Source organism: Haliaeetus albicilla, chromosome 8 (genome assembly GCF_947461875.1).
Source record: "Haliaeetus albicilla chromosome 8, bHalAlb1.1, whole genome shotgun sequence".
Lineage (NCBI taxonomy): Eukaryota > Metazoa > Chordata > Aves > Accipitriformes > Accipitridae > Haliaeetus > Haliaeetus albicilla.
The window spans coordinates 5,405,499-5,420,554 of record NC_091490.1 but is presented as its reverse complement, the minus strand read 5'-3'; the positions used below and the strand labels follow the sequence as shown (position 1 = coordinate 5,420,554).

Below are 15,056 nucleotides of genomic sequence, written 5' to 3'. Positions count from 1 at the left end.
GCCAGAATATTCAACTTCTGTTACTCAGTCTGGTTTTACCAACAGCAAAGGATCTACACTGACTTATAGCATGAGAAAACCTGCTTAATATTGCTTTTGCAAACAAGATGATAACAGTAGCATCTTACAAAACATGGTTCTGAAATCTCAGAGAATGAAGCAAAGATGGTGCTTAAAAAGCATGAAAAAAATACGCAGTAATTAACTTGTACTCTGATTCAGAGCTCAGCAAGTAAAAAAGAGTATGAAGCATACTAAATATAGCAAATAACCAGCAATTAGTAATTAACCTTTGAGCTGGGTATTAGCTATTCAAATCTTTTAAGACAGCAGAGGGATTTAAACTTGGTTTCCTGCATTCAGGGTAAGTGCCGTACCACTCGGCCCAGTAGACAAAAGAGGGATCACCCAACTGTGCTGCCTCTCTGCATTTCCAATTCCCTTTTTCTAACACGTATTTTACACTGGAAGTCTAATGACAAGTCAAACGGTTAGTCAAACTAAAGATTTTTGCTTTTATTTTAGTTGAAAATGTAAATATTTTGGCTATGTCAAATATTTTTTCTGATGGTTCAAATCATTATTTTAGTTAAGTAAAGCTCCAGTTATTTGCACAACCTTATACAACAAGTGTTGATACTACTATGAGCTCCAGGAGCTGCAAGCAGCTTGCTAATTAACTACAATTCATTCTAAAAAACAATTAGAACTATAACAAAGGAGCATGTCAGAATCATGACTAAACCAATCATCAGTCAACCCACGTCTAGTAAGTTGAGACACACTGAAAACATCCAACAGACATATTGTTCCCTGTAAAACTACTGTTGGATTAATGAAGTAGCATGATACTCAACGAAGAATTGCTCAATTACTTCCTAATTAAAGAGAATACACTGAAGAATATGTGTGTGAAGAAAAAATTGGCAATGCTTTTGCAATCTTCAGCCTCCTCCAGATCCTAAAGATCCTCGAATGCCGTAACCTTTCCCAGTTACAGAGGTAATGGCAGCCACGACGTTACCATTAACCCAGATTTACACAGGTACAGCTGAGCACAACCTTTTAGTTGTAAGGCTGCTGTGAAAATGTAGGGTGATTCCCAATGGGTACAAGTCACATCAGCAACATGGGCTGCCATAAAACCACACTGATTGATTTTTATCCAAAATGTATGCATTTGGGCATCCTTCACTTACACAGGGTTCAAATCCAGTGCTCAGAATCCCATGGGACACGGGAACCCTCCTGTTTAAAGTTTCTCTTTTCAGTTGCATAGGGTAACTCTTACTTGTCTTACTTGTCACTCTTCTTCAGGTAATTCTTCCCCTCTGTATTTTTATTTGAAGTAATAAACCCAAGTACGGACTTTGGTATGATGTACTCAACTACAGGGTAGCCTCAAGCTTTTGCATTCACCAACTGTCCAGTCTCCTTTGCTTGTTCACTGGAAAGCGCTGGATGTGCTAGTTAAAAATGCTGTTAGTCAACCCTGTGCAGCTAAAGAGGTGGGATGGTTAAGGATAATTGACATAATAGATTATTGAGGAGTGTTTGAGTGAATTGCTTCACTGTTGCTCGATAGCTTCCTTTAAATTAAGGATCTCTTCATATGATCAAAACATACACTTACTCATTTGTTTATTTTCTCTTCATTTGAAGGGAACTTAATTCTGAATTCCCTGTGTACTTTACGTATTTACTCTTATAGGAAATGGTATTTAAAATGCTTCAATTACCACTTTTCTCTGACAGACTCTAATAAATCAAGAGTCCAAAAGAGTGACTCTAGCTTAAAGCCAGACCCATGCTGCTCCCAGGCAACACAACACCCAAGATAATTAAACTTCCCAGAGCACAGAGGATGCTGGTGCAAAGGTCCCAGCCACATGCTCACCTCCTCCACATGTTCTCTGGACCCCATGTGGTGGGTTCAGAGAGCGTGGTACGCACCATGGTATACACCGGTCACGTCACGCATATTTAAAAGAAACGCTGCAAGTCCAGAAATGTCACTATGTTGTTGAACTAAACACTGAGGCTTTCAAAATGTTGACAGAAGCTACAAAAGCTGTTGTAATTTACATTTACTATGGAGCAACAGGCCCTGACATCTGTCTTCTAGAAACACAAGCCTGGCTTTAGATTTAGGTACCTTTACGAATATGTGCAATTTATTGCATGCGGCTGATGCAATGCAAAGATACTAAAATGAAACATGTTTTTCCATTCAACAGAAAACTGGAAACAAAGGGGAAGAGCAAAACATTTCAGCCGATACAGTGGCAAAAGCCAGCCTACACCAAATTTCATTTCAGCGTGAGGAAGCGTGTCTGAGCAGGAAAATCAGGGACCAACGACAAGCTGCTGGCTGGTTCAGCGTCAGGGTCAGCCTCGGCCAGGTTTGCGCATCCAGAGTTATCGCCAGGCACGTTCACTGGCATCAGTGGCATTTCTGGCCTAAAGATCTACTTCTGAAAGTAACGCACCTTTTGTGCCCAGTGTGTAGCTCCACCGGTTCTCCCTGGGGAAAATGGGAATGAGGACAGTGGCACAGGACACAGCAAGAGCTCCGATGGGGAAAGATGAACTCTTTAATGTCAGGGGACTACGGCACCGCCCGGGTGGCACAGTGCAGCCAGCCATGGTGACACGGGATGGCTTTCCTTAACTGCAGATTGGAAAGACAAGTGGTGGCGAGAATCCAAACTTCCACGTGGGAGCAAAACTCCACTTCTAGACTGTGACAGCGGAGACAGCTTTGGATGCTTGCAGGGAATAAACTTAATAATGGAAGGGAATTAGAAAGAACCCCAAATTTACTGTTTTAAAATACTTGCAAGGCACAGTTATACAGGTTTATCGAATGCTTTTCAAAATGACAGGTGACTGGAGCTATAACCAAGCTTGAGAAACAAGTTATTTCTATCTTCATTTTTGAATACCGCGTCATCACGGTATTTTCCAAACCTTGAAATCTCCTCAGTTTCAGCAACAAAAAAACCAAGACCCGTGTCTGTACATAACGCACTGAATGAATCTGCAAAAATTTACAACAGCTTCTCCCCAAACTGATGCAAAAGGCATGCAGCACTTTCCCCAGAACTGTATTCCCTTTAATTTGTAAATAAACACCAAACTGTGCAACTGCTATCATTTAATGCATACAGTGACACAGAGTAGGTAAAGCTACAAACTCCACCACTTAGAAAGCAGATTGTGTGTAAATAAATGTTTTAGCAAATTACTATGAGCTGCAAGGCTCTGAGCAAATCAAAATGTAGCGAATCAATACAACGTGCAGCTGTCAACTTAATATATCAGCAGCCATCAGATAAAATCTGCATGAGTCATATTGCATAAAAGACAAAAATTCACTACATGTAACAGAACTTTACCCCACAACCAATGAGCTAGACCTATGGTTCAGCAACGCTCTCTTTTTTCCACTTTGGAGAATATCGAAAGGGACAGAATATTACCCCAGAAAATGTATAGGAATCCAGGTGAATTTAGGAATGCAAACACACATGAAGCCACTAGACAAGCGACCTAACAGGCTGCATAACTACAAGGGGCCACTGAAATGTTTATCATTTATTTATACGGCCCGAGTTCTGTATTGAAAGTAAAAATCTGAACTGCCATACTAACAACCATGTCACCTATATCCAACAAGATAACCATGTCACCAGGGCAAAACCTGCAGCTTTTGTTTGCTCCCTTGTTTCTTGCTGTTTGTACAGTACAGAGAGAGAATGATGAAAAACTGATTAAGGGCAGTGCTGCTGGATTACAGCTTTCCCGTGCTATGGGATTATGTCCCAAAATCCTAAAGGATTGCACTAGGAAGTAAAGTAAGTTCAGTGCTTTGATAGCATGTAATCATTCTTCTGGGGGTACAGGGTTTAGGATCACATTCAGGGAATGGTATTACAAATACAGTAATGGAAAGTCTGCTAGCAGGACAACTCCTATGGATTAAAAAGAGCTCAAGATGTGACCCACAATATCAATGTGACATAAAAGAACAATTAAATCAAGACATTTTATTCTCATCTGTGAAACAGCATTCCTACACTATTAAAACCCACTATTTGACATGCTAGATATAAAATTATGGATGGACTGAAACCAGAAGTTTGCATGGGCATATTTTCAATGATCAGAAACTATCCAGATTAAGATTCATAATCTTAAATGATCTATATATTAACAATAGATTAATTCTAACATCTAGCCCTCCAGATTGTTGGAAATCGGATGCTGAATTCAGGTTAACAACTTTTTGAATTTTCTTGCTCTACCTGGCATTGCAAGAACAATTTTTCAAGATTCAGTTGAAACTTCCCTAACTTTGAGCTCAGGTGCTAAAACCTACATAAGCCATATATATAACACACGTGAAGAAACATGTTATGTTACAGATGTTATAATCTGGGAAGACTAGGAAGGACGACCTGGTTTCTGCTTCCTGTGCCACTAAAATTTTTTTATCAAGGAGTAAACCACGACGTACCACCCAAAAAAATAGCTTAAAAAAAGGAAAACTAAAAAGTGACACAAAGTCAAAAAAACAAAAAAAAATACAGATTTAGTTAGTACAGCGCTTGATCAGGGAACTAATATCCCACCAAGTACAGTAGCCACAAGTTGATGGCTGTGATCTCTGGGAAACGTCCCTGGTGGTGGCTAGTTCCTCTCCTTGGAAAAGAGGCATGGGAGTTTGTCAAAGTCTCAGACCCATCCTCTCACCTCAGCTGAAGCTGAACAGAGCCTGCTAGTGAAAATTCAGGTGTTTAAGTGTTTTTTTGCTGTGGATCCACTCCAAACTATGAGTTGCATAGCTGTTTATGCTGGCGCTGAGTGAGGATAAAAGGCTTTTATTCAGACTCTTTACTTGCATTTTGCACAGGTATAAACAGAAGCAAAAAGTATAAACCAGCAGAAGATGAGGCCCATGGGTCTTGCTAAAAGGAAGGAAAAACCACCTTGACAAATCTCAGTGACCTTTTACAACGTAGAAGTAATTAAATCACAGATAATGACAGACCTTGATTGGTAACAGGCATACCTAACGCGAAGTCCAAACAAAATCGCTGTGTCAGCTGCCTGCCCAACGTCCCAAACCTGCCCCACGGCATCAAGGGATCTGCCTCTCCTGCCTCAGCCAGACCCGACTGAACGCGGGACCCTCCTGCAATGCCAGCAGCTCCCCTCTAACCCCAACGGAAGGAAAAAAAAAAACCCCAACAAACCCACAGATAGAAGTATCTTAAGACATGACAGTGCAACGTGAGCGACATTGCTGGAGATCACCTAGCAACGTCCGCTGCGATTGCCCAGAGGATAACACAGGGCAGGGGATGCAGGTCGCAAAGGGGACGGTACCCACGCCGCAGACGGAGACAAATGGCTGATGTGTGGAGAAGTTGTTATAACAAGAGCCTCCTGCTACAGCACGGTCTCGCTATTGAAGACGTGTATGTGACAACATCATCTCACCTCCCAGGCTCAGCTGTTACCTTTGGCATGGTGCTAAATGTTTCCATTATAAGCCAGCAGTGGTATCAGAGTTAATATTGGTATTAAATCAAAAGGCAAGCTGTGAGGAGGAGAACACAGAGCAGAGGTGTTTCCAGCGCTGCACAAAATCTTCTCAGAACAGTTAGTGCAAGGTCTACACTACAGATACCGATATGTATATCCACTTCTGCCTAAAAAAATAGCACAGGCCCACCAGAACATCAAAGAAACTCATGCCACAGACATTATCATAACAAACTTATGTATTTTCAAACTTTGCAACAAGTAGCTGTGCCTGTTAAAAACGCACGTCCCACACCGCAATGTTAAACCTCATACATGGGGTTTAATTGAGTGTAACTAAGTCAGGGCATTTGAACACAGGTGTCTGTTGTAGCAAACGTAAATAAAAACGGACAGCTTTGCCAGCACAGATGGTCAGAGGCTGGGTCTGTGCACTCTCTTTCTCCTCATTTTTGAAAATCTGATCCCAAAAGCCTGACTGTGGAGGCTGAAGTCAATGTCACCAGTCTGCAAGTTGTTTCTGTAAAGCCACTGACGCAAACTTAGGGAAAAGCCAGTGTTACAAAGCTCTTCTCCAGACCAAGTGTCATAGAAAGAATTTACTTTGTAGAGAATGGTGAGAGCTACCTGAAAACCTGCTTTGAACTACTTTATTCCCAGACATTTTGGTATGCTGTTTCTCCAGGGACTGACTTTCCGTGCGAGCTGGTGGAGCCCAGGGCTGTCCAAGCCTTGCGGATGACGCCAGGCACACTTTGTCTGACACGAGACCTGAACAAATCAGACCTGCAAATGGCACTGTAATCCCAGCCAGGATTAAAACTGAGCTTTCTCAAACGCAGCTTCGTAGTTCGAGCAGAAGGATCGGCAGCCCTTACGGCTTCTAGACCTGAGCGTGCTCAGGTCCAGCCCAGCTTCATCTGCTCGTCCCATGCCTTGCCCTGAAGGCAGCCAAATTACTCCTTGGCCATTCCACCCTGGTTTAATATTTTCCATGTCACTGGTACTAGCCAAATGGCTGCCTGCATTGTAAGGCATCAGCTATAATGCCTTGAATCTTTATACAGCAGTAAGACGAGTTGTTTGAAAGCCTTCATAAAATTGTAAGCAGAGAGTTTAGACATTTTGATGAGAAGAGAAGGTTTTGTTGTGACGTGACTGACAGTCTCCGGGAAGGGTATTTACAGTCTGACTCTTATTACTAAAAACACCATGACAGGTAGAACTTGATGTGGATGTATAATGGGGAGACGACGGGAAATTATGACAAAAAGAGCTCATTAAACATTTCACTTTTTTAGAACAGTTAATTTCACATACAGAACTACAATTTCTAAGTGGACCGTGTACCACGTAACACCAGCTTTTTGAAGTAAGCTTGTTTTCTTTTTCTGGCTTGATGTCTACTCTCAGTGAATAGAAAATAGGAGAATTGGTCTAAGGAGCAGAGAGAAAATAGAAATGAATACAAGAAGTGTGAGCTGATACAGAAGAAGAGAGAGATACTGGGAGGAAACTGGACACAGTGAAAAGTGTGTGCTTGGAGCTGACCTGGCAGAGGAAATCTACAGGAGAGCAGGATTTGCTGGGAAGGGATGCAGCAAAGAGATGGGGAAATAAAAGAATTACATTGAGTAAGCAATCTTTTAAACCCAATGTCAGAGAAGTGACTTGGCAACCAGCCACCACTCATAATGAGTTCAGTGGATACGTTCAAATTTTGAGATCCGAGACTCATTCCTTTCCGCCTCATTTGCACCATATTTACATTACTTGGTATCAGAGATCATGAGGAGTCACACCATGAAGTACTTTGACACCTTCTGACAAATAGCCTCACACAATGGCACAGTACTGTGCAAGTACCTCAGCTATCTCGATGCATGTACAATGTTGAATACTGGTGCTTCATGGCACTACCAGGAAGATGCTTCATACCTTCAGCCACTATGGGATCTCATACACACAGAGAAATCTTTGCCCCAATGGTTCTGGTTTCTTAGGAAGCTGTATCTTATTGAAAATCAGTATGAATTACACTTCCCAGTTTCAAAGCAGCCTTTGAGAAAGGGATTCTGGCTTTTAGTTTTTACACTGTGGTACATCTCACCCCACTTAAGCCTAACTATTTAGAAGTTATCAGACCTGCAAGTCATTTAAAGTTCCTCTGCAGCCATGAAAGAACAATGTCCAAATGTGCATTTATTTCTACCCGAGAGGGACATCTCAGGCAGACGGGGAATTTCCCCATGAAGCAGCTATTTCTCTCCGTTGGCTACAGAGTCAAGGGTGGATGGAGGGCATCTAGATGACTACTTCAGTATCCCTCACTTTCATGTGCAGACACTAGAGACAACTTGCCTGGAAACACACTGGAGGAAAAAAATCCCAACATGGAAACCCGATCTCTGTCCAGGGAACGTGGGCAATTCAATTTGAACTCAAGCAAAACTTGCTGCATTTTTATTGTGTTGCATTTATTGTCAGGAGAGAGAATGCTTGGTGCCTGTAACCTATTAGGAGCTACAGAAAGTTTCTCACTTTATTCATCCATTATGAAATTACTGAAAGCAAGATATCCTAATAAAGAAAGTGTCCTTATATGTTTAAACCAGGTAGATGAGCTAGATTATTTGCCCTCAGTTTGAATTTTAGAGGTTTATATAATAATGACAGCTATAAATTGAAAAAAAAATTATGGCAAGTGTCTCAATGACAGAGAGTCTCACATGTGGAAGGGTGAGCAATAAATCAGATGGGCAGTGGAATATTAAATTGCTAATTTTAAGAGCTATTGCTGCTTTTCTTTTTTTTTTTCTTTTAATACATACTAATAGAAAAAGGTGCAACAAAATCGCAGCTACTTATTTCTTCCTTTCTTTTTTTTTTTCATAAATTAAAGTACATAACTTGTTTGGAGAAAAAGCTCTAATCACTTTAAATTTAACCATGAAATAGCAAAAAAAAAATTAAGTCTGCAACCAGCTTCATGGAGATGACAGATTAAATATATTTGATGATTACAGAGTAGGTTCCATAAGCCCTATATCTCACAGTGATGCTCTTTACCAGGACAGTCTAATACCAAAGTGTCTGCACACATGATTGCAAGTGTACTGTACACCCAGTCATACTGCAACGACCTAAATTACAGACTATGCACAGAGTAAATTTGAAACATCGCTGAAGGAATAATAAAAAAGTCACAGGAAATGTACAGCAGAAAAATTGTAACACTGAGCTATATGAGAAATGAGTGACAAATCTACAGCTATTCCATGCCCACAAATACCTTAATTAGTTATGCAACATGAGTTATTTTACTAGGTTGTCCCAGGCAACACGATGATGATGCCCCCCTCCTCCTAGTGACTTATCATGAAATATTTATGGCAAGTTTTGTTTGTTTGTTTGTGCAAACCACAGAAGTGTCACAATTCAGGCCCCCATCCAGCCCCTCCCCAGCATTTATCTTTTTTATTCGGCATCTCGGTCTCCGTGCTCAGCCCAAGCTGTGCAAGTTACCTCATCCTCATGTGAAAGGAGTCTCTCGTTCTCGCTCTTGAATACAGGCATTTTTCCCATGCTTACAGCAGACTGAAATTCCCAACCTTTTCCTTTGTTTTTCTCTGTTCTCACACAAATCCTCAGAAATACTCATTTTCTGTGTAACCTATGCAATCAAACAATTTCTCAAGGTATTCATAGCACAAATTTGTATTAAATAGTATAACCCGCCCTTCAGCAAATGCATGCCTTGTTGCTAAGGCATCTGTCACTCCACTTCTTCTCTCAACCACTTTTTACCATTCCTTATACATTCTGGGGATAAAATGCTTCACCTCTTCAAAATCTTAATACACAGAAAGGGAATGGTGCCATTTGGATACAACAGCATATTACCCCAATTTTTTAATAGTCTACTGTCCACCCAAGGCACAGGACAGAAAGAATTGACAGTCTAGATTGACCCTTAGCCTCTTGTATACCTAGAGCACTACAGAAATAATATGTAGCAATATTGGGAGGAAATCTCCATGTGCTGATTACAGCCCACAATAACCAGGAAAGCAAGGCAATACATAGAGAAAAAATTCTGCCACTCAGGAATTTGTTGAGTGAGGTCTTTCGGCACACTTCATCTTGACGTAGCTCCTTTCAGAGTTTCCCACAGCTGCTTAAACTAATGGCAATTACACATATCTCTGCCCTACAACTCTACAGCTCTTACTGAGTAAGACCAGAAGTAAAACCACAGAAGTCAGTTCTATTGGAAAAATAATTGCTTTTCTATGGTGCATGTTAGGTTGGATTTTGATGTAACTTGTTCATTTGGGCTTTTTTTCCAAACGACAGAAAAGTAATTCTAATGCAAATTCCCTTTTTTTTTTTGGCAGAATTTGATTTGAAGCTCCTTACGAAATCTTTCCCTATCAGCACACTGTATTCACCAGGAAGTCTTCTGAGAGGTATAGACGTTATCACCGCAGAAAATTACCGTAGAGGTCACAGACAATATTCTGACATACCTGTTCCTAATGCTGCTTCTCTCGACCTCCACTCTATTCAGACCTTGCCTCCCCTGCTGTCCTACTAAACGAAGCTGTAAGGAGCAGTATATACAAAGTCCGGCTCTGACAGAGCACACAGGGGAGAAAATGCAGCCCATGCTCACTCAGAGTGATAAGCCTTGTACAGCGTTGGGTAATAGAAGAGCCCTTCTAATCCAGGCAGCAACAATTCATGCATTAAGGCTCACTGTTGACTCTTAACTACAGATAATACATTTATAAATGGTGACTTTCATAAGAATGAGTTGGAGAAGACAGAAAGGAGATTTAAGTAATGAATGAGATGGATATAAGTGACATTACAATTCTGGTTACTCTGAACCAACCCAGTCAACCCATAACACATCACTGATAAAATTCACATCACGAGGAACATACCAAATGTTACATACAATAATGAAAGTCACAGAAGCTAAGAAACACACCTTCTTTACTTCATATAAATAGGGAAGGTACTTACACTTACAGGTTGACTTTTTGGCACATCATAAACACCTTCCTTCTTTTGGCTGGTAGGAACCTGCAACAGCAAATGAAAACAAAGGTCATTACCCAAGCAGGTTTGATGAAAAATTGAAATCAGCAACTGATATTTATGTACAGGGTAGTCATTTAATACTAATGAAATCAAGGATGGTACCCTTTTCATCCAAGCGGTACCATTAATGGAGAAGATACTGAAGAAATAAAACACGTATCTGAATTTTTTAAATCCTAAAGCCCAGTAGTGTTCAGAAACGAGATTTTCATTCTCAATTAATTTTGGTTGCATTAAGTACAGGTGCACTTGGATCTCCTTCCTACTTAGATGGTTGTTTTTTTCATTTTACTTGAGGGTTAGAAGATGCACATGGAAGTCATGATCAGGTCAGTATGTCATCTTGCTCCATGGCAGAGATCCAGAGTAGAGCTACTGATCTGAGGGAAAAAGATGTTCGGCCTATGGCGTTAGATGTCTTCCTTCCAATTCATTTAATAATCTAAGTCAAGTAAAGTCGTAACACGTACCCCTGCAGTTATGGGGCCCTGCAGCTGCTCTAAGCGATGTTTGGTTGCAATGCTGCAATTTTACTAAGGAATTGTTGGCCTGTCGGAGTCTGACACAGCCAGGGAGCTGAAGTCAACAGCCTCGCATGGACAGGGGACAACTCACTTAAAAAACTTTGGGCGAGTCTTTAGTTGAGTTAACAGTCATGATTTACACCTTGGGCATTTATAACCTGCTCACGTAAATTCAGTTGCTTTGTAATACTGGGCTTTGCTTGCCTAAGGACTGCTGGTTTACATATTTATAATTTGTGATTATATTTCTTTTCCTTCCTAGAAGCGCTGAACATCTATTGTAAATGACACAAGCAAAAAGAACAGTAAAAACATGGTTTAAACTGGCATGAATGCTCTAAATAAATCAGTGCTACTTTTCCACTGAACAAAGGCATTCAGCATAAGGTTACATTTCAGGCATTAGTGAAACCTCACAGGTCAACAGGAGAAATAATATTGCAGATATGACAAAATGATGACCTTTTTGTTTCCTAAGACAATAAATATCTTAGAGTTCTGATATTAGAGTAGCACTGGTTTAGGGGAAGCTGAAGGAATGGTACTTATTCAGTGAGATGTGCTCTCATTTCTCATTCTGTATAATATATCAAAAACTCTCTCTACTGTTCAAACATTCTCTTGTTCATGTTTAAACATCAAAGTCTTCATGGGAAATTGTGTAGCTTTAACTTGGCACACATTGCAGAAGTTTGCCAAGAGCATGAGTGCAGAACCCTCACAGAAACTGAACGGGCCTTTTAGAAGATCTCTTCTATTCCTATCCCGGGAATGACTTCCTCGCCTTGGTTTTCTGAAAGTACTGGCCACTTCCACTAACACCACCTAACACATTAGATATGTGAAACTGGTAACAGTGGAACAATTCAATTTCATGGAAATAACAGTCTGTAAAGAGAGAGAGCTTTAAGTGACAGTGTAAGAGCAGAAACCAAGAAAGGTCTATTTAGTAAGTCACTGGAAAGCTTAGTCTTCATAAAAAGAGGACAAATGTGGTAAGATAAACTATTTATAAACTATCATTAGGGTGCATTGTTCTTTTCTCTCTGGAAAGTTTCCCCGTCAGTCATTCTCCTCTTCCTCCTTCCAACTTTTCCATGATGTCATCCCAATTTGCACACTCCTATCCACAGCTTATTGTGGAATGAGCATCTCCCTGCGCTATCGATCCTCCCTTTTTCACTCCAGCTTATACTTAGAGAAAAGCTCCTGACTTCTAATATCAAGACAGAGAAACTTTTCTGAAAGACATTTTTCTCTCCCAACTCAATACCACCTGTCTTCTTGTTGTCTTTACTTGCCATGTATCATCACGCTTTTTTGCATTGCTACTTAGACTGGGGGTCTGCAAGGGATTTCTCCTGATTTTTCTTTGATTAGCAGTATCAGCAAAGAGGTACCAGCACTATTGCTGGTGACAGCTCTGTCTCTATGACAGGCTGTGAACCATTCTGATGTACTTGCATCTTACCAACAATACAAGCACCGCAACTGAGAAAGCCCCATCTCAGACTGTCAGCTCCTCATGGAGCAGAACTTGCCTCTCCACAGAGACCAGTGCTGCTACATGCACAATACAAAATCACCTCACAAAATCCCATCCCCACCTCACTAAAACAACAGAGGAAAACAGATGCTATTAAGAAATCTGACACTAGCTGAGAGGATTGGCACACGCTCAGTGATCAAGTCTTTGTCTAACTAACACGTTAGAGCAACTTATATAGACAGACAGTATTAAAAAAGCAGACAGACACAGACAGTCTTTGGGGTAATGTATCAAAGAAAGGTGACAGTCAGAGAAAGAATGCTTAAAAAGAAAGTTGTGACCTCTACTATGTTAAAAAGAAATAGAAATTGTCACTTTCAGCACATATCTTCCATCTCCAATTACTCACTGGGTGGGAATCTTTCCCACCAAGGGAGAAGTGAATTCTTTGCATACCAGCTCTTGGTTGAAAAAACTGAGCAGCACCAGAAGAAAGATTTGGCGAAGCTGAAGCGAGGATGCATGAGGTTACTGAGCAGATGCATGTTTACCAAAGTGTAGTATGGGGAAGGCTTTGTAGTAAATAATAGAAGCTGGCACCAATTTGCATCAAACTAAAAAAAAACCACCAAACAAAAAAAAGAAAAGAGGACCTTTTCTCATTTCATTTCTAATAGTAACTTGGATGGTTCTGAGATCATCAAGCTCTTGTCAAAGAAACAATTTTGCCAGTGATCTGAGTGCAAGATCTGACCTGTGGGAACGCAGATTTATAGCAAGCCAAGAGCTCACGAAGTCCATGGGAACTAGGAGGCTCGCGGCTCTGGGCAAGTCTACGGTAGCGATACTTCAGCATCTGTCAATTACAACAGATAACGGAAAAGGACTCCTAGCTCCCTAATCTCAGTATTTGCTGTATTCAAAGTATTGTCTGTAATAAATACAGAGGACAATGCTAGACTACATATACTGGGAATATGGTATATTAATCACAGGCATTTTCTGTGCACCACTGTGGGAGGAAACACTTCATCACAGCCAGATACTGTCAAATGAAGCCTTGAGCAATTCTCTGGTGACCTACAGGACAGTAACAGCAGTACCCTGAGACGAGGCAAGACCTCACTATCTGCTTATCATCTTCTATTTCCATTTTAAGAAAAAGAAACTGTCCAAAGAGTCCTCCTGTTCTTTAGGCCATTCCTCAGAACACAGTTCCTATTTCTTCCCTACCCACCAAAGTTTGCTCTAAGATCTCCAAACACTGGGACCGACAACCCCATTTTGCTTGCTTCCACTGGTACTTCTCTAAAATGTCACTAAAACCTCTGCACTTCAATGAACAACAATCAGAATTTTTTTGCCTGAATGTAGTTGTCATAGGATTTTCATTTCTAGCATAAAACTGACAACTAGAGTAGTAATTTTTTAACAGATTGCTTTCCTGAAACTAGTCAAACTTTCAACACTATGTGGCAGAAGACTTTCTCACCTTGAGGGCTTTGCATGTCTTGGTCTAGAGATGCAGCAAGATGCATATTCTAGTGTGCGTGGCAGGGGTGCCAGGACATCAACAGAGACAGGCTAAATGTATCTCAGTTTAATGACCCTGCGATGGGGTCTATAAGATGGTTATTTTCTAATGTTTAACTTGCATTTCCCTTTCCCACTTTGCTTCTTTCTACTTTGGCTTACAGCTACTCTATCCTTTCATTTTTTCTATTATCTTTCTACATTTTCTTATTACTTAAAAAAATACCTTTCCTTTCCTTTTTTGTTTTTTTTTTTTTTTGTTCTATCCTTGCTCCTGTCTACCTTAAAAGAGCTTTTCCTATTAGCAGATCAACCTCTGGTACAGCTAGATGAAATGCCTAATCACTGCTTGAATCTCCTTCCCCTCCATACTAAATGATTTCCTCAAATCACAATTTTCTTACAGCATACAGAGATTTCTGTCTATCTTCAGATTTGCCTCTACTATGTGATACAAAATGAATTACATTATCTTTTAATAAACCCTGTAGTGATCCCTTGAGGATAAATTGAACGACAAAAGATTATTTTATATTGCTTTCAATGTAATTTTTTGTCAGTGTGAAGAATGCGAGCTTGGGCTGTAACATAACATATGCACTCTGAAAATATTTTCCCCAGCCTGGGGGATGTCCATTGAGAGCTCTTAGGTTTTGCTCGGTTCTTTCCTTGGTTAGCCAGAAAGAAGACCACTACCATCAAAATGTCTTTCTAAGAATTACTTGGATGGTCTGCCCTCCATGAGATTTCAGTATCCGTTTCTTAGAATAGGTGTAAAAAATTTCAAAAAAATTAACAGAAAAAAAGAGAATCCACTATTTATCACCTTATATGGTGTACTCAAAAGTTTA

At 40.4% G+C, this 15,056-nt stretch overlaps 1 protein-coding gene across 21 annotated transcripts in view; it reads right to left on the bottom strand.

Annotated features, from left to right (window-relative positions):
• DAB1 (DAB adaptor protein 1) overlaps positions 1 to 15,056 on the bottom strand; it is a 471,933-nt gene that overhangs the window by 23,890 nt on the left and 432,987 nt on the right. For 19 of the 21 annotated variants that reach the window (XM_069788615.1, XM_069788621.1, XM_069788614.1 and 16 more), the window contains one exon: positions 10,582 to 10,641. In XM_069788615.1, coding sequence (XP_069644716.1) covers positions 10,582 to 10,641 — 60 coding nt within the window. The remainder of the gene's footprint in view (positions 1 to 10,581; positions 10,642 to 15,056) is intronic. The other 2 variants (XM_069788613.1, XM_069788630.1) reach the window with 1 other exon arrangement.